General features: G+C 37.0%; 1 protein-coding gene across 10 annotated transcripts in view; it reads left to right on the plus strand.

Moving 5' to 3' along the window:
* The window catches only part of LCORL (ligand dependent nuclear receptor corepressor like), an 83,363-nt gene that overhangs the window by 40,199 nt on the left and 24,141 nt on the right, over window positions 1-19,023 (plus strand). For 6 of the 10 annotated variants that reach the window (XM_061992616.1, XM_061992622.1, XM_061992620.1 and 3 more), the window contains 2 exons: window positions 1,079-1,333; window positions 13,319-13,409. In XM_061992616.1, coding sequence (XP_061848600.1) covers window positions 1,079-1,333; window positions 13,319-13,409 — 346 coding nt within the window. Of the gene's footprint in view, window positions 1-1,078; window positions 1,334-13,318; window positions 13,410-14,815; window positions 18,014-19,023 lie in introns of those variants that run through there. The other 4 variants (XM_061992624.1, XM_061992623.1, XM_061992621.1 and 1 more) reach the window with 3 other exon arrangements.

Consider the following 19,023-nt stretch of genomic DNA (forward strand, 5'->3'; position numbering starts at 1 on the left):
GGTCTTTGAGTATAAACAACTGTTTTGTCTTATAAAATGAAGTATTGCAGACATCAATGTAAGATTGAATTGATGAGTAACTCAACTTACTTGAAGTGAATTTCTTAATTATATTTTTATTTCTGGCACTTCTGTTTATGTTAGGGTTCTTTTTTCAGTAATTAATAAATGTAGTTTCCATTGTGCTTGTTAATAAGGAATTTATTATTTTTCTAACTGGCAGATAACATTGATCCTTCTATTTTTTTGTGTTCTTAAAATAATGCAGTTCTTTTTATGGGACTGTTACATAAAAATATTTGATCCATACAGTTTAGAATTGGAAATAAAGATTTTTCTCACAAACGTTTTCATTGGTAGCACTTTAAAAAATGTCCTGGAAATGTTCTGAAAGAATATTTTAAAATAAAAAATTACAACTTTATTATAAAATTCAATTGCTTATATTACTGCAATTTGTTTGTGACACTTGCAAGTAGCAGCATGTCAGTTTTCACATTGCAATCCTGAATCTACACCGGGAATTTATAATCTAATGTGTAGGTTAAGCAAATTTTTGTCTTTTTTTTTGAGATCAGCTCCTCCGAACTCCCAACTGTTCTGCCTTATAAAAAAGACCATCTGTAGAACCACACTTTTAAATTAATTGGCTTTGTTACACTTCTTTGCAAGTAACTTTCTTTATGTATTCATTTATGGCTTTATTTAACTTTCACTGTTTCTATTAAAAATCCTTAATTTTCAAAACTGAAAATGAAAATTTTGCAAATTTAAATTACTCCCTAACAAGAAGTACAGATTATTACTCTAGTAACTCCATTATTTAGCTACCTAAATAATTTTACTTCCATGCTACGACAGAAGAATAAGGTAAAAATTACTGATGTGCGCTAAACATGTTCTTCCATGTGACTTCCCGTTATGAATGCTCATAAGAAAAACTTAATACACATCTCATTCAGTATGTTCATTAAACGTGTTTATTGTGCTTATAGGAAGTGCTTACGTAAAGAAAAGTAATTATATTTGAAGTTTTAATAAATCTGTTGCCTATGTTGTTGGTTTTTTTTATTCCTAGATCTTCCTCAGAACTGTGATCCTAACATTCCCCTAGTTGCTCAGGAATTAATGAAAAAAATGATCCGTCAGTTTGCGATTGAGTACATTTCAAAAAGTAGCAAAATTCAAGAGAACAGAAATGGTTCATCATTTGAACCAAGTCTGATATGTAAAAGTATCCAAATGAACCAAATGGAAAATTCCCTTCAGGAAGAACAGGATAGCCCTCTGGACCTCACTGTGAATCGAACTCAAGAGCAGAATACTCAGCAAGGTAAATTTCTCTGTTTGCTTATCTGTGTTTTGCTGTTATTTATGACCTTATTACATCTCATTCCCTTAAATTAAAAAAAATGTGGTTGTGGCAAATATCTGTATGCTTTTTTTACAAATCAGAAATCGGTATATAGGAAAAAAAATAATCCTATGTGATGAAACTATAGTTGAAGGTAAACTGGCATTGCATGAACTTAACCCTTGAAAAAAACTCTTATAGTTCCTTTAAACACCAAGAAAATTGTTATGAAAGAACTGAGAGGGGGAAAATAAAAAAAAACAATGAACCAAAAACTAGGAAACAGACCCCTACATTATTTCTAGAAATATTTTTCATATTGTATCTTAGCAGGTAAATATTCAAATTTCTAAGTGCCTGCCTTAAATAAGTGGTATTGGAATTTCTCAGTTTTGGAATATTGAATCTAACTCAGCTCAGCCATGACTGTCACAGGTAACAGTAGTTCAAGATTTTATTGAAGAAATGGCTGTTAAGAAGCCTTCTGAGAGAACAGAGAAAGGTGATAACATTTCAGAGAGCAAAGGTTATTCTATCAGCCCATGGACGCTTTGGTTCTTCAAATACAGACTGATTAGAATGAAGGAAAGAAGATTAATTTGGGAGGAAATTTCCATGCTTTATGCCTTACTCACTATAGATGATGAAACTTTTTTGAGAGTAAAGCTAGAAAAGGAAAAATAATGTCTGTTGTCTCCCTATCACTTACAAAAAGGAAATAATTTCTTTGTTTCAAGGAATATTGCTATCCAAAACTGATAACATTATAGTCACAGGGTATTTTGGACTTTGAGCTTGATTTGGATTAGCAGCAATTTCCCTGAAAGATTGTGACTGTCATGTGCAAATGAAAGCAGGGGCAAAAGCAGCTTTTGTCTTTTACAGATAAAAGGATCCATATTAATCCAATTACACTGAAGACCAAAGGGGGAAATTTACTTGTATGTCACATACCACACTAACAAAAGTTAAAAGAAAGCAGAACTGTAGAATTAAGGTTTTTTAAATACATATGTTGATCAGAATGGAAGCAGATTTTTATTTTGTGTGTCCTTAGTGATGCAGTCTTTATTTAGGTGACGTGTCCCTTTGATGGAGGGGAACTCTGACATGGATTGACCTTGTTACACATATCTATGCTAGATGAAATTTTAAGCTTCACAGCAGAAACATTAAGAAATTGTGGAATTCCTGCTTTTATTCCATGTAATCAGCAGAAACCAGTTCATTCCTGGGTTTAACAAATAATTTGTGTGGATTAAATCCTGAGAAAATATCTGTTGTGCTTTGACATACCTCTACTATGGATGAATTGTGGATTTCAGATATTTATAATTGGCTAGGTTGAAGCACTTTTCTTTTGCAATGGCAAGTATTTTCCTGATAGCAGCACTATAGCCTGTCGCTTGCTTCAAGAACTGGTTATCAAGAATAACTAGTTCAAAATGTCCCCAGAGACAGGTTCTGGTCCTTGCTTAGCCCAAATAAGACTTTGAGGAATGAAAGGGAGGGCAGAGATGGAAAGAAAGTTCTTCAACCCTCAGGTATTTGAAAATATACATCGATCATTTGTCCAAGAAAAACTTGAAGTATAGAGAGATTGAGGTATTTGAATATTTTTTTTGTATCCTTTATACATTTTATTACAATGAGGCTAAGCAAGAAGTTTAGAATTGTGTGTCTTCATCAAAACATCTAAGGCTCAAGTAGTTGCTCTGCATACATAGTTTACTGTGTAAAACTTGTATAAACTATGTAAGATAGTGTAGATTCTCAGAACTTACACTGCCGTGTTTGCTAGAGTGCGTTGCCGATGTTAAAGACATCAGTCTTGCTGTGAACTTCAGAGTTACTGAACTAAGAAGTAGTACTGAAACAAGACTGTAGCTGAAGAGGAGTTCCAAGCCATCTTACTTACTGGGCAAGTTATGTTGCACTTGTGTACCATGTACAGACACCTCAATGTGGATATTAGATTTCCACTCTAGTGATATCAACACGAGCAAATACAACTTGCATAGAAAAAGTCAGCTTGCTCTTTTTATTTGCATTGTGTTGTAGGTGCAGTGATTCATGAGAAGTTCTTTCATTTGGCTATTGTCAGGGACTGTGTATTATTATTCTACCCACCTCTCACTGCTGTTCTTCTCCTGAGGAAAACTTGGATGTACTGAAGCGTTTCATGCTTACAGTAGGGAATATATTATTCTGTGTCTACTTCTTGAGTCCGGAGACTGAAAAGCTGTGACCATGGTTCCCTACTTAATAGTGTCTTTTATTTGTTGTGCAATGCTTTCTTATTCACTACTTGTAATTCCTGTTAAAATTTCCAAATGAAATGGCAAATTAGCAGGGTAGGAAGTTGAAATTTGTACATTACTCTGAGGATTCACCGAAGTTGAAATCCTCTAAATTAAGACCCTCTGAAGCAGATAGTGAACTACTATAAATACTCAAGGTTCGCTTTCTACTTAGGCAGGTGCTTTGTATTTACAGTAGTCATCTTTAAAATGGCTGATCTAAATAATAAAACAGTTTTACTCCTTTACTATGGCAGTGAGTGGTCTTGAATGGTCTTGAGTTGAGGGGAAGGAGTAAGCTTTTTTCCAAGTCACTAGAAGCACTTTTTTTTTCACTGAGCAGATCCAAGCTAAGTGCTAGCTCAATACTGAAAAAAATATTCTGCCACTCAGGATGGCTGAATGATCTTATCTTTGTTTAAGAAAGCTTCTTACTTTCCTCCAGTATCTGCAGGCCATCTCTGAAGTACTTGAATTCAAAAGTACTTCGACACTTCCAGCTGTGATAGCCCTTAGTATTGGGTGTACGTGGCAACATTTTCCTAATTGAGGAGGGCTTGCAGGGGTGACATCTAAAAGAAGTTGGCTCTGCCCTATGCTAGGCGCAGCCAGCTCTGCAGCAGACCCACAAATGAAGTGGAGCACATCAGTGAAGTTCGTTGTGCCTCTGTGAAAAGATATTTATGAAAGAGCAAAAATGCTGGAGACAAGGAGAGGGGAGAGGAGGTGCTCCATGCACCAGAGCAGGTATTTCCCTGCAGACCACAGGTGGTCCTCTCCATGTTCTGCAGGGAAATACCACAGGTGGTCCTCTGCAGCTATTCACACTGCTAGATATTCACACTGCAGTCTTGGAGGTGTTTTGGAGCAGCTGGGTATTTTCTAAAGTATTTGTGGAATTTGGAGAACCCACAGTGAAGCAGAAGAAAAATGTGAGGAAGACAGAATTGTAGAGAGGAATTATACTGACTGTAACCTCTATTCCCAATACTGTCTGTGCCACCTGGGCATGGGGAACAGAGATGGAGAAGTTGGGAGTGAAAGTAAGCCTGTGAAAAGGAGTGGGGAGGCATTTTTATTTTTTGTCTTTTTTCTCATTATCCAAATTAATTTGCAATAGATTAACTTCCCCAAATATGTTTTGCCTGTGATGGTAATTAAGTGATCTCACTGTTTTATCTTATTTTTGTTTCATCTTATTTTGCTCTGCCCTCATGTTGAGGAGGAAGAGTGAGAGAGGGGCTGGATGACGGAGGTCTTAGGCAAGGTAAACCCATTGCGTCCTTAGTACTGAGTCCTTCAGACCTGAGGATTTAAGCAGACCTGAGGATCCATGTCCAACTGGCACCTGGCTGATAGCACAGTCCCAAACTATGCTCTACCTTCTTCTACATGTGTAAATATGGCAACTTAGCATGGTGCTTTAGTTCCTGCACAGCTTGCTAGTAACTAATCAAGCAATTACTTCACTTCCACTTAGAAACAGCTGTCTCCAGAAGTACCTCTATCTTGTTCTTTTTCCTTAATCCATATTACTTAAGACTGTCTAGGCCTTGAAAAGAATGCTCTGTACAGTGGAAGAAAAATTCATTTGGGTGATATTGTGTATTTTTGCAATATTACTTGCTGTCTTGGTTTCAGCTGTGATAGTTAATTTTCTTCCTAGTAGCTGCCACAGGGCTACATTTTGGGTTTATGCTGAAGGGAATGTTAATAACATAAGGATATTTTAATTATTGCTGAGCAGTGCCTGTTTCTGCTTCTCACCCTGCCCTGCCAGTGAGTGGACTGCAGGTGGGGGAAGGCTGATATGTGCACAAGAAGCTTGGAGGAAGCGTGGGCAAGAGCTGACTTGAACTAACCAAAGGGCTATTCCATATCATAGGATGTCATGTTCAGTGTGTAAACAGGGAGGGGTAGCTGAAGAAGGGAGCAGATTGTTGCTTGGGCATTGGTCTCTGTCTGGTGAGCAATTGTGTTGTGCATCACTTGCCTTTTTCTTAGGTTTTATTTCTCTTAATTGTTATTATATTCTTCTTACTGTTATTACATTTTAGTTTAGTTATTACGCTTGTTCTTACCTTAATCCACAAGTTTTCATTTTTTCTGATTCCTACAAAAGGTGTAAGGAAGGGGAGGGAGTAAGCTGCTGCATGGGGCTTTGTTGCTCCCTGGGCTTGAACCATGGCACTTATCCTCCAAACTAAGCCTTTGAAAAAGCATCCTTGCAGGATCACAGGTTGAGTGAGGACAGTCTTGGAACTTCAGCAACTTTATATTTTCTTGTGTAGTCATGATGCTGAGCTTTTTGGGGAGTGATCCCAGCAACAGCTGACTCTGATGCAGAGGCTTTGTAGACATGAGAGACTTAATTACTCTCTAGCTGCTCAGCAAAGTAACTTAACAGAGCAGAAGCTATACAAGTAAGTGTGCAAGTGTACAAGCTTACTCTTGTTGCTGTATCTTCTAGGAACAATGATAGTGTCTAAACGTAGCAGAAGAATGCAAGAGAATTTGCATATATTTCCTTGCTTCATTGATCAGTCATAGACTGGAAGACAGAGAGTAGCTGCCTATGTGTGACCTTTTTGCTGTGTGAATTTTTTAAAGCTATCTTGTAGCTTTGTCATTGTTGTTGGCCTTTATTGAAGAAGTAGGAAAATTAAGGATAATCCAAGTCAAAAATTCTGTTTAGATTTGTCCTGGTTTAGGCCCATCAGGGAACAAAAGACCACGATTAGCCAAAGGTACCAGAGACCTGAGAATTGCCAAAGGGCAGGGAGAGCTTAATTGCTGCTTAAGGTTCAGGACAAAACACCAGGCTACTCGGTTTGGGGAAGAAAACAGAACATAATGTAATGCAACATCAACTAAAACATAGCCTTAAAATTCCAAAACATAACCAACATAAAACAATACAGAGTAATACAACAATGAAGAGTCTGACCGGCCCTTTAAGAACACCTTCTCCCCACTCCTTTCCTCTTCCCAGGCTCAGGGCCCTGATCCCGGTGCATTCTCGCCACAGCTTGCAGAGGGGTCTCTGGTCTAGTGCTCCTCCTTCCTTCTTTCTTCTCTGACTGTAGGGTCCGCGTGGTCGCCTCCATCTTGTATCACTCTTACACCTCCTACCAGCACTTCAAATTCCCGTCCCCTAAATAGTGATCACAGAGGTGCCAAATTGGCCCAGCTGGGCCGGAGGTGGGTCTGAACCCAGGAGCCGGGGGAGAGTCCAAAAACCCTTTACCTTCACTGCAACCTGCTCCCCCTGTTACCAAGCAAAAGCTGCTCCTTGCTAAACCATGACAAGATTATTTAAAATAATATTTTATTATCCAGTTTAACAACGTGCATGTCATTTCACCAAAATTTGTAACAAAAAAAGTTTTCTGAGTAATGGACTAAAATTCAGAAACTGCTTAATTTTTGAGAAGTTGTTTCATCTTTCTTGAAATTCTACACTGATGGCAACTGGGATCACAGCATGTGTGGCTTCTTGACTGCCATATTCAAAGCTGTTGAAAGAACTCCAAACATTACTGAAAATAACTTTTTTTTTCTTAATATATTGTTCTACCATATGCATTGGAGAAAAAACTACCTCTGCTTTTTGAAGGTACACATGCTATGTTCCCAAAGGTAAATTGTATAAGCTGTAAATAAATATTCAAGAAGCAGTTTGTTTACTACTTCTGCATGAAAAGGTCATCCTGAAAAGGTACATTTTTTTAGGATGACCAAGTGTTCATTTCTTCCTTGGCTACCGTGATGGCTAATAGCCAAGCTTCATGTGAGACATTTGCTTTCTTCCTTACCAGTGGCACAGTGAAGAAAATGGGAAGAATGGGAAGGAAAGGTCATGAGTTGAAATAAGTACGTGGTCATTGCTTACTGCTTGCCAGCGTGTGCAAAACAGACTCTGCTTGGGGAAAATTAACTTCAATTACTGCCTATTAAAATAAATAGTTGTTAATTCAGGTAGTGGCAAGAAAAAGACATTACATCACTGTCTTTCTTCCCACTTTTCCCAGGCTCTGCATCACTCCAGATTCACTTCACCCTCCCTGTGGTCCAATGGCAATAGGTGTGGGGTGCGCACAATCTGTTCCTCTGCCATTGGGCTTCCCTCTGCTGTTTTCTCATTCTTTTTGTTCCATTTTCTTCTCTTTGTCTGGTACATTTTTGCCCTTTCTTAAATACATTTTCCCAGAGGTTCCACACAAATAGCTGCTGGGCTCAGCCATGCCCTGCAGTGGTTCTGTTGGAACTGACTGGAACTGTCTGTGTCCAGCACAGAGTAACCTGTGCCCTCTCCTCTCAAATGCTGCCAAGACCTCACCATGGACACCCAATAGAATCATAGAATGGTAGGGGTTGGAAGGGATCTTTAGAGGTCATCTAGTCCAACACCCCTGCAGAAGCAGGTTCACCTAGATCAGGTCACATAGGAACATGTCCAGGCGGTTCTTGAAGACCTCCAAGGAAGGAGACTCCACAACCCCTCTGGGCAGCCTGTGCCACTGCTCTGTCACCCTCATGGTGAAATAGTTTTTTCTTATGTTTAAGTGGAACTTTTTGTGTTCCAGCTTCATCCCGTTATCCCTTGTCCTGTTACTGTCTACTATAGGAAAGAGGGATGTCCCAACCTCCTGACACCCACCCTTTAGATATTTATAAATGTTAATAAGATCTCCCCTAAATCTCCTCCAGACTAAACAACCCCAGTTCACGCAGCCTTTCCTTGTATGAAAGATGTTCTATACCCCTGATCATCTTGGTGGCCCTGCACTGGACTCTCTCCAGCAGTTCCCTGTCCCTCTTGAGCTGAGGAGCCCAAAACTGGATACAGTACAACAGATGAGGCCTCACCAGGGCAGGGTAGAGGGGGAGAAGAACCTCCCTCGACCTGCTGGCCACACTCTTCTTGATGCATCCCAACATGCCATTGGCCTTCTTGGCCATGAGGGCACATTGCTGGCTCATGTTTAGCTTATTATCCATCAGGACTCCCAGGTCTCTCTGCAGAGCTGCTCTTCAGCAGGTCAGTCCCCAGCCTGTACTGGTGCATGGGGTTGTTCCTTCCCATATGCAGGACTCTGCACTTGCCCTTGTTGAACCTCATGAGTTTCCCCTCTGCCCAATAATCAAGCCAGTCAAGATCCCGCTAAATGGCAGCACAGCCTTCTGGGGAATCAGCCAGTCCTCCCAGTTTGGTGTCATCAGCCAACTTGCAGATGTCCCCTCATCCAGGTTGTTGATGAAGATGTTGAATAAGACTGGTCCCAGAACCGATCCCTGTGGAACTCCACTGGCCACAGGCCTCCAACTCGGTTCTGTGCCATTGATCACCACCCTCTGGGCACTGTCATTCAGACAGCTCTTGATCCACCTCACTGTCCACTCATCCAAGCCACACTGCCTGAGCTTTCTGATGAGGATGTTGTGGGAGACAGTGTCAAAAGCCGTGCTGAAGTTAAGGTAGATGACATCTGCTGCTCTCCCCTCATCTAGCCAGACAGTTATGCACTCATAGAAGGCTATCAGCTTGTTCAAACAGGATTTCCCCTTGGTGAAGCCATGTTGACTCGTCCTGATAACCATCTTATCCTTCATATGTTCAGTGATAACATTCAGGATATACTTTTTATCTGGCAGTTTTACACATGGCGGAATAGCACATCATGTCAGCAAAAAGGGACTAGTCAAAGCAGTAGTTAATAATAAAAGCTTTGGCGTTCTCACTGACAGTTACAGGGAAACAGTGTTTCCATGTGCATCAGCTCAGGAAATAGCCAGCAAAAGGCAAGACATCATCAGGAAAGGTATTGAAGAGACAGGTTCACTTTGCTGTGAAAAACTTTTGTCGAGGTTTCCCACAATACGATTGATAAGGTAGAGTTGTTGTTGCCTAAATCTCACAATATTAGCTAAAATTAGGCAGGGCTTGCTGAAACGAAACTTTATTGGAAGGGAAAACCAGATAAGGAGCAGCTTTTGCACGGGAGTTTGTGAACATCGGGAACTGTTGTGACAAGAGGTAGAGATGGGCGGTGTGACCAGGTTCAAAAAAATGCCTCAGATAACTTCCCAGCTAATAGAACCAAGGCCAGAAACTAAAACTGGAATAGGCACAGGTGTATCTCTGAGATACCTAATAGCAGCTTCTGGGGGACCAGAAGAGGAGCGAGCTGTAGGTAGTGGCCAGGCTCATGTGCTCTTCTGCACTCTTAGTGCAGGTTTTCCTGTGTCTGGATACTAAGGACCGAGTAGAGCAGGTTGTCTGACCTAATAAGGTGGTTCATAATAGCTAGTAAGAGGTTTCTTGAAACCGAGGAAAGAAAATTAGAAGTTTCCTAGAATCAGTACAGAAATAACAGTTGTAGGAACTCAAGGCTGACCCATACAATTTCTGTTACTTGCTCTTCTCACTGTTTCTCTGACATCCCTAGTCTGGAGGAATTTCAAGTTATTATGGTCATGATTATTTTGGTGACCTCTGATCAAAGTCATATATTGGTATTGCTGCATCTGATTATCCAATCTGCTGCGAAACAATGATTTCTTTGAAGATCTAAATAATTTCATTAACACAGAGGTAACTTCATTAGAAGCCTTTAAGCAGCAGACTTGAAAAAATTCTGGTTTTTTTTTCTTTGTTATCCAGTGCTACATAGTACTGTTTATGAAGACAGTCATTTTAATGGTCATGGATTCAGCTAAAGAGTGGAAGGAATTCCATGTCTTTGTATTAAAACCACCTTACAGAGTGTTTTTTCTGTTTCTGGTATCACCTTATCACAAAATCACAGAATGATAGGGACCATTGGAAGGGACCTCTAGAGATCATCCATTCCAACTCCCTTGCTAAAGCAGGTTAATCGAGACTCAGATTGCAGAGGGATGGGTCCAGGTGGGCTTCAAAAACCTCCTGTCTGGAATTCTTGCCTAAATACCTTTTTATGTGATTTCATAGCAAGAATAGGAAGCTCTGTCTTGAGATGTGATGGGACGTTTTTGGTTTGCTATTTTTTTTAAACCCTTTTCCTACCTTGCAAGTAACAGGTTTTCAAGGTTCATTGTCCACCTGTAGGATGCATATTTGCAAACTTTTGGGTCTTATACGTCATGAATCAAAGTGACTGTCTCTACTATGTGAGTATATATGCACACACATTCATTGAGTCTTTCATTATGTCTTAAAGCTTTATAGCAATTGCTCTCACTTTGCTTACAATTTAGTTGTTCCTTCTTTTATAAAAATAAATACTACTAAAAAGCAGGAAGATCTACTGAAGTCAGGAGCTGATGTATCTTTTTTATGAATCTTAATGATTCATCGGCCCTTTCTGCATCAGTTTGGAGGGGTTATTTGGTTTGTGGTTTGTTTTGGGGTTTGGTTTTAGTTAATTTGGTTTTAATTTGAGTGAAATCACTAAATAAAACCTGGTGTGTGGTGACTTTTATCTGATATTTTTGTACATATTTCAAATTTCTTCCATGATTCTCTTTTACTCTTTTTACTGAGGACTTATCTTCCCATAAAGCATTATCTTCAGGGATATGTATTCAAATTAACTATATGGCACTTACCGTGTTGGATGAACAAACTATCTTGAACTCCAAATGACTCTTCAGTTCTGCTTACCCTTTAGAGGACAAGAATGTGTCTTAATTTTGTTTCAGGAGCCTGCATTTTCTGTACTGTGTTCATTTTAGTCCACTTCCTGGTGGCCTCGTGTTGCCAAAGCCAGTTCTGAAAAACTTGAAATGAAAATTATTTAGATTTCATTGTGGAAGCTTAAAGAAGTCTTTGGATTTTGTTTGCTGGGGGTTTTTTGTCTAAAAATCTTGTTAACTTCAAACTCTTCATGACTTAATGAGCTGTGAACTTTGACATTTTTTTCTTTAGTGGCTTTGTCTAGTGATTTCTTCTGAATTTTTTTGTCATAGTGCCTATGAGTATAAACTGAAGATGAAGAACTTGCTATGAAAGGGAACACACAAACACTTAGAGTCGTGTACTTTGCATGACCGATAGATGAAATCTGTCTGTTGCATGGGACTCAGGGACATTGCAAACTTTGGGATACTTTGCAGCTTGGTAGGCCCTATAGAATATTTCTGTGCTGTTTTTAATTTGCTGTTCCTTCAGGAATGTCACTGCATCAGAAAGGTTGATTGACATGAAATAGTCTTTCCTTGAACTTTCTTAGGGTTAAGGAAGACTTTCAAAGGAACATATTCAGGAGAAAAGTATATTGACAAGTGGCACATTTATATTTTTTTTCCTCTTATGCTGACTTTTGAGTCTGCTTTTTCTCTCTTTACTTCAAATAATATAAAATAGTTGGGGAAAAAGAGTCAAAAACTGTTAAAAACAGTCCAAAACAAATAGCTGGATTTTATTATTACACAAAAAACTCTTCTTCTTTGAGGTAATTCTATAAGGGAGAGTTGCTCTTACAGTTTTTCTGACTTATTATTTAAGTATTAACATTTGGACTATTCAGCCAGTGCTTCATGTCTGCATCTGAGATTGTGAGAAAACACATACAGTTTATTGATTGATTTGATGTTTTATAAATAATACACAGAAACATGAAAATGACACTAATATAAAAAGGGCTAGCATAAGGTTGCTTGTGGAGTTGAATGTTGAGCTACATATTGAAACTCAAAATAAGATTCACAGAGCTCAGGTACACAAAACAGCCCAAGTGTGAAACAGCCAAGGAAGAAAGGTATGAAAGTATGTTTAGAGGATTTATCTATAATTTAAATGTGATATATTTTTCTTAAAACCAAAAAACTTAAGCTAGAAGGAGTATTTCAGTTGCTACATTATTTCTTTCATTTTCAGTCATCTTAAATACTAATTTAAAACAAATATTGTTTACTATTGCAATACTTTACAGACCTCCACAACCAGCTATAAATTTTGAATTTAACGTTTCCAAATGACTTAACAGAGTGGACTCCCCACCCTACTTTAGATCTTTCTCTAGGTTCTTAATTACATATATGTGGGGGCAGCAGGAGGAAATATGTATAAACAAACCATTAGAAACTTTAGTGATGTGTCTTCCATGTAAAAGCTTATATTGGGCTCGAGCTCTCTTCCCAGTAACTGGGGCACTACTTTCTCATCCAGTGACCTGGTCTGGTCTCACAGCTGACTCTGCTCTGAGCAGGAGGTTGTTCGACAGACCTTCTGAGATCCTTAGTAGCCTGAATTATCCTGTAAGCCTATGATTAGTTATGTCAGTGTTAACTGCCGTATCGGACCTGTTTGTTTACCGTATGTAAACATGAGAAATATGAATAATAATAGTAAGTGCATTTCTTTCATTGCCTTGAAAGTAAACAGTGCAATATGTTATGCATATGTGATTTTGGGGAAAACAGTGACATGTTTCTGTTTAAGATAGGTTTTTCTTTACCTTTTTTTCATCTCTGGGCTTATTTTTAATTATTTCTCAACTTTAAACTTCTTCATGCAAATCAAACCATTTGCTAAGGGCTGACATTGTTAAAAGAATAAGACATCTGATGTTTTTCAAGATAAAGTAACTGCTTGAAAATAGTGTCATAGGTACAAGCATTTGCTAACAATTTCTGAGATAATCCTTGAACAACTACTATCATCACTGCTCATTCTTTGCAGGGGATGGAGTGCTAGATCTCTCTACAAAGAAAAGCGCAAGGTTGGAAGAACCAAAATATGATCCATTGTGTTCTGAAAACTCAGTGTCTGGGTAAGCAACATTTAGGACTCTCTTCTGCTTATGTGAAAGACAGCCCAGGTTCCTTTTCTCTGAAGTCAGGTTTTATGTTCATAACATATTTGTATATACTGACACACACATGTGGTTCTGATTTTGCTTTCAAAAGAATTTCTGTCACTCATAAGTGTGTGTCTATGTATATATCATATGTTTCATTTGTCTTTTTCCTTTTTTTCTGTTTAAAGAAAAGTTATCAGAACAATCACCAAACTTTAGTTCATGTTACTAAAAGTGAACTGAAAATTGATTACATAACCTTAAAAGTAATAGGATAGTAGAAGAAAATGTAAATATATTCTTTCAGAATTTTACTTAGGAAACTTGAATTTTGGACAAAAATGACCATGTCAATATTTAGATTTTAAATATTCTTCAACTAACATGAACAAGTTAACTATTATCTGTAATATTCCTTGAGAGAGAGCAAGCGCGCGCAAGAGAGAGCTCTTAATCATCATACTTCTACTTACATCATGGTTCTGACTATGGTGTGTGGTGGCAAATGGTTAAATGTCTTTATTCAGCAAGAAGAATGTTATCACCTCTGCTGAAAGCTGCCACAAAACTAGTGAAATGCATTTTGTTGGATTTTCTTATGATCTTGGCATCCTCCCATCCACTAGCCATAGCAGGGCCCTTTTTGTCACCTGTACGTCTTACCAAATAATTTATTACAAATAGGACTGCAATAGCAGTATTTGTTGAATGATGTAAAATTGCATTATATTAATTTGCTGATATGAAGAAGTTTTAAACTGAATACGACTTTGTAATTAGAGAGCTGTAAATAGTGGCTAGAAGTCTTTAAAACTGTGCTTTCTTTTGCAAAAATGGACCTGATTGTTACCTACAGCACTTTTATCTTGTTGTAGAAAGCCTAGTTTTGTGTAAGTCTGGGATGTTTGTGTGTAGTTATGTACCTATTGCTGCAAATTTTCTATGAGGGGGTTGACTCTTTTATTACTTGTTTAGCGGTAACGTCACGTTTCTACTAACAAAAACTCCTTCAGGATTTGGGTATTTAACGGAACGCTAATTGTATAATTAAAATTACAACAGTGTTGTTCTGCAAGCATGTGAACAAGGGAATATAGCAAGCACATGTGAGAGTATTATGAAATACTGAGCTAGGATATAAAGTTCTTGGAAGGGCTGCTGTAGAAGCCACCGTATGATTTTTGACACACTGTCCTACCAGAACTGTAACATTTTGCTAGGATAATCATTTAACTACCACATCTCAAAGGCTTAAAAGTATCAGAAGCAGTGATGTTACCGAAGCAAGGAGTATAATAAAGGAGTGGACCCTTCCCTTCCATAGCTGTGTGAGAGTCTCTCATACATCAGTTTACCATCGTTTCATTCCATCCATCCAGGAGACTACACAGACACAGAGAGGACTATGTGGAAAGAAGTGCTGAGTTTGCAGATGGTTTGCTCTCAAAAGCTTTGAAAGACATTCAGTCTGGAGCACTGGACATAAATAAAGCAGGCATACTTTATGGCATACCTCAAAAAACTTTACTTCTCCACTTAGAAGCCTTACCAGCAGGAAAGCCTGCACTTTTTAAAAACAAAACTCGAGATTTCAATGATAGTTATTCATTTAAAGACAGTAAAGAAACTTGTGCAGTCCTACAAAAAGTAGCCTTGTGGGCAAGAGCTCAAGCAGAGCGCACAGAAAAAAGTAAACTCAGTCTACTTGAAACCTCAGAATTAAAATTCCCAACAGCTTCCAGTTACCTCCACCAGTTAACTCTACAGAGAATGGTCACTCAATTTAAAGAAAAAAATGAAAATCTACAATATGAAACTTCAAGTCCTACTGTACAATTAAAAATTCCTCAGCTAAGAATAAGTTCTGTGTCCAAACCACAGTCTGATACTGCTGGTCTTCTGGATGTTATGTACCACGTTACTAAAACCTCCTCAGTCTTAGAAGGATCAGCTCTTCAAAAATTGAAAAATATACTCCCCAAACAGAACAAAATTGAATGTTCTGGACCTGTAACTCACTCAAGTGTTGACTCCTACTTTCTGCATGGGGACCTCTCTCCTTTGTGTCTTAATGCTAAGAATGGGACAGTAGATGGAACCTCAGAAAATACAGAAGATAGTTTGGATCGTAAAGATAATAAGCAACCAAGAAAAAAACGTGGCCGCTATCGGCAGTATGATCATGAAATAATGGAAGAAGCGATTGCAATGGTAATGAGTGGGAAAATGAGTGTTTCCAAAGCACAAGGAATTTATGGGGTACCTCACAGCACTTTAGAATATAAAGTAAAAGAAAGATCTGGAACATTGAAGACTCCGCCGAAGAAGAAACTCCGATTACCAGATACTGGCTTATTTAATATGACAGATTCAGGGACTGGCAGCTGCAAAAATAGTAGCAAGCCTGTGTAGAATAATTGTTAGCAAATTGTTTTGTGTGTGTGTATGTATGTCTGTATACACACAATGTGTGAGAAATACATATGCTCACTCTGACAGACGATGTGAAATTATACAGTTCAAAAACCACATACATGCCTTTCGAAAAATAGTTTTATTCAGGGTTTTCACTGTGGACAGAATTATAGAGTTGCTCACTTAATTCTGATAGTGTGTATTTAATATAATCCTTGTATAAATAGGTGAAAAGATTCAGGTTTTATTTAGTAGTCAATAGCATAAAGACGTTTTGGGAAAACAAGTATTTGTCATGTGAAGCATAATTTTTAATTGGTGAAGAACCACTCTACCCATTCAATAATCCATCTTATTATGGAAATACACAACCAAGGGTTAGCAGACTTATACTTCACAGAATACTTGCAATAAATTGTAAGTAACTCAGATTATACAAAGCAAGGGATTTTTTTATTTTAAAAAAGCTAGTTCCTTACAAGGAAGTGGATTTGTGAAGTATTAGTAGGATATAGTACATTCTGTGAAAGAAAAAAAGTTCATCGTTACTTAAATATCCAATACAAGTAAGAAAAGCATTTCATTACTAAAAATGTGTGTTTAGCAGGCTTAAACTGCATTTTTTATCATTTTAAGAAAGTTTTGTTGTTGGTTTAGAAAGAAATTGGTGTTTACAAAGTGTACACTTATGAAACCTGAGAAATAACTGTAGTTATAGAATTATTAAATATGAAATAAGATGGAATACTAAGAGCATAAAATAATTTAATCTTTAACATAATTTTCCTTTTTAGTTTGACAAATAAGGTGACTTGTAAGGTTTAAAAAGAAAGCTGGAATGCAACTTAGAGCATGTTCATCGTGCACAGAATGAGCTTGAGAATGGTTTGGGTTTGTTTTTTTTTGTTTAAACGTGATGGTTAGTTGATGTTATGACTACTTAAAATTTATTTAAGGATTGTGTCACACTCCTATTGAAAAACCTCACTGTAACTGTAATGTATTTGCTGCTGTGACATTTCAAAACATTTTCAGTTTATCAAAATGCATACCAAGTTACATTATCATTTTGCTAATAACCAAATTTGCAGTTCAGGGTCTTGATAGAAATACAAATATTGAACAGTGAAGCTGTTTTGAACTTTCAATAATATAAATTCTTTATAAATTTGGTAGTTAGAAGTTAGGCAGTTCACTTTACATAACTTTTAATAGAATTTAAGGGAGACCAATTACCTTCATATTGCAGTTTTTAAATGAATTTCAAAGTATTCACATTGGACTTTATATCATATTTATCTTTTGTGTAATATCACAAAGTATATGCCTACATATGAAGAATGGGGGCTTGCTTCATACATTCAACACTGAACATCAATGCCCTTTTCCTCTCAAAGTGTAATGTTTCTGTATACATCTAATTTGGTATAGAAAAAAACCTCTTCTCCAATTTTTATACATTTAATGCACATACATACATTTCTTTCTCCACTACAATTTGCATGTATGTAGATTAATTATAGAAATGAAAGGGGACGTTAGATACATACGGGCCACATCGGGTAATTTGATTTATAGATAAACTGGCCATTAAATTCAGTGAAGAGCATACTGCAATATTGATGGCAAACTCCAGACCATATTTATTAATGCTACTGAAAAACAACTTCAGTCTTAAAACAGAATAAGCCTTTGCAACTGCACAACTAGTGTCTCAATTCTTTGGTCTCTCAGATCTATACTGAATCTTCTTCAGTGGTCAAGGTTTACTTGCATATTACAGAATGAATCCTTTTTTTAAGCAGAATTGTACCTGATAAAAGGAGGTCATAAAACAGCAGATGTCAGGGTCATCTTTCATTTTAAAAGATTTAAGCCATATTTTGTGAGGGCCGAAAGGATTAATTTATCAATTTATCCCCACTGAAAAGTTGAGAAAACCTCAAATGTTTCAAGATCTGTCTTTATACAGTTTTGGGCTTAAAGACATTGCCTAATGTTTGTACCATACTGATGTTTTCTACTCCTTAGACAACATTATAAATTTGAGTCAGAAGTTTATATTGATGGCAAGTTACAGTACTCTTTTTATATAATTTAAAAGATGACCTGACCAAAAACTTAACAGGATTCATAAAATCAGGGATCATTTTACTATTGACTTAACAGTACTCAGTAATTTTGTATGTAATATTATAATTAATTTTCAACATTTTAGTACTTGTATTTATTTTTTGGTCAGAAATAGTATATTAAAATATTTTTTGATAGTTTATAGATGATACTCAACCTGTAAGTGTTTAATGGAGCAGAATTATTTGTTTCTAATTATTAGGCTAACCTTTGATTACACAACTAAGGAAAGGCAGGGAAATGTGTAGATTCTCCTTCCCCAACCCCTGTGTATTTCATTAAATGTCATTTAAATTACACATTTTGAACAGATTTATAAATTCAGTTACCAGTCACTACTTAGTAATTGACAATTTCTGAAAATTCTTGTTTCAGCAGGATTTTAAATGAAGGCGAAAGCAAGCCCTACATGCTTTCTACTTATTTGAATGTTTCTCAAGTATTTTATATTAAAAAACAGTGCCTCTGTTTTTAGAACTACTGCTCAGTAAAGCTGTTTAAACCATTTCTGGTAGCTAATGACAATTTTATATTAAATTGTATATTAACTTTAGTGAGACTGATTTTTTTTTTTTTAGTTGTTTACAGTACAAATACTTGTATTTGTTTTTTAATTGCAGTATTTCCATTGTCGCAGTAATTTAGTAAAACTCTGTGGCTGCCTTGATTTTTGACAGATTTTTGTTAACAACTGATTTTTAGGCAATTAGTTATATTTATGCATAAATCAATTGCACTATAATTCATGAATTATTTATTACAATATTTTCTAATGAATTCCATGTATTTGTCTTGTGTTGTAAATGTACTGTAATTCTGTTTCTTCTTTGTGTTGTTATATTCCTAAATCTGATTGTATGAATTTAATTGTTTAGTTAACGTGTTTCTACGTTGTAATTTGTAGTAAAGCACTTCAATGCTTTTGCACATAAATTTACGACACTGATGTGTGATTGATTTGCTCATTCAGTAAAAAAAAGAAAGAAACAAAAACCTGTACACTGACTCATTTGACTTACTCCTGAGGCACAAGTTTATT

This window comes from Colius striatus, chromosome 3, assembly GCF_028858725.1.
Source record: "Colius striatus isolate bColStr4 chromosome 3, bColStr4.1.hap1, whole genome shotgun sequence".
Taxonomy (NCBI): domain Eukaryota; kingdom Metazoa; phylum Chordata; class Aves; order Coliiformes; family Coliidae; genus Colius; species Colius striatus.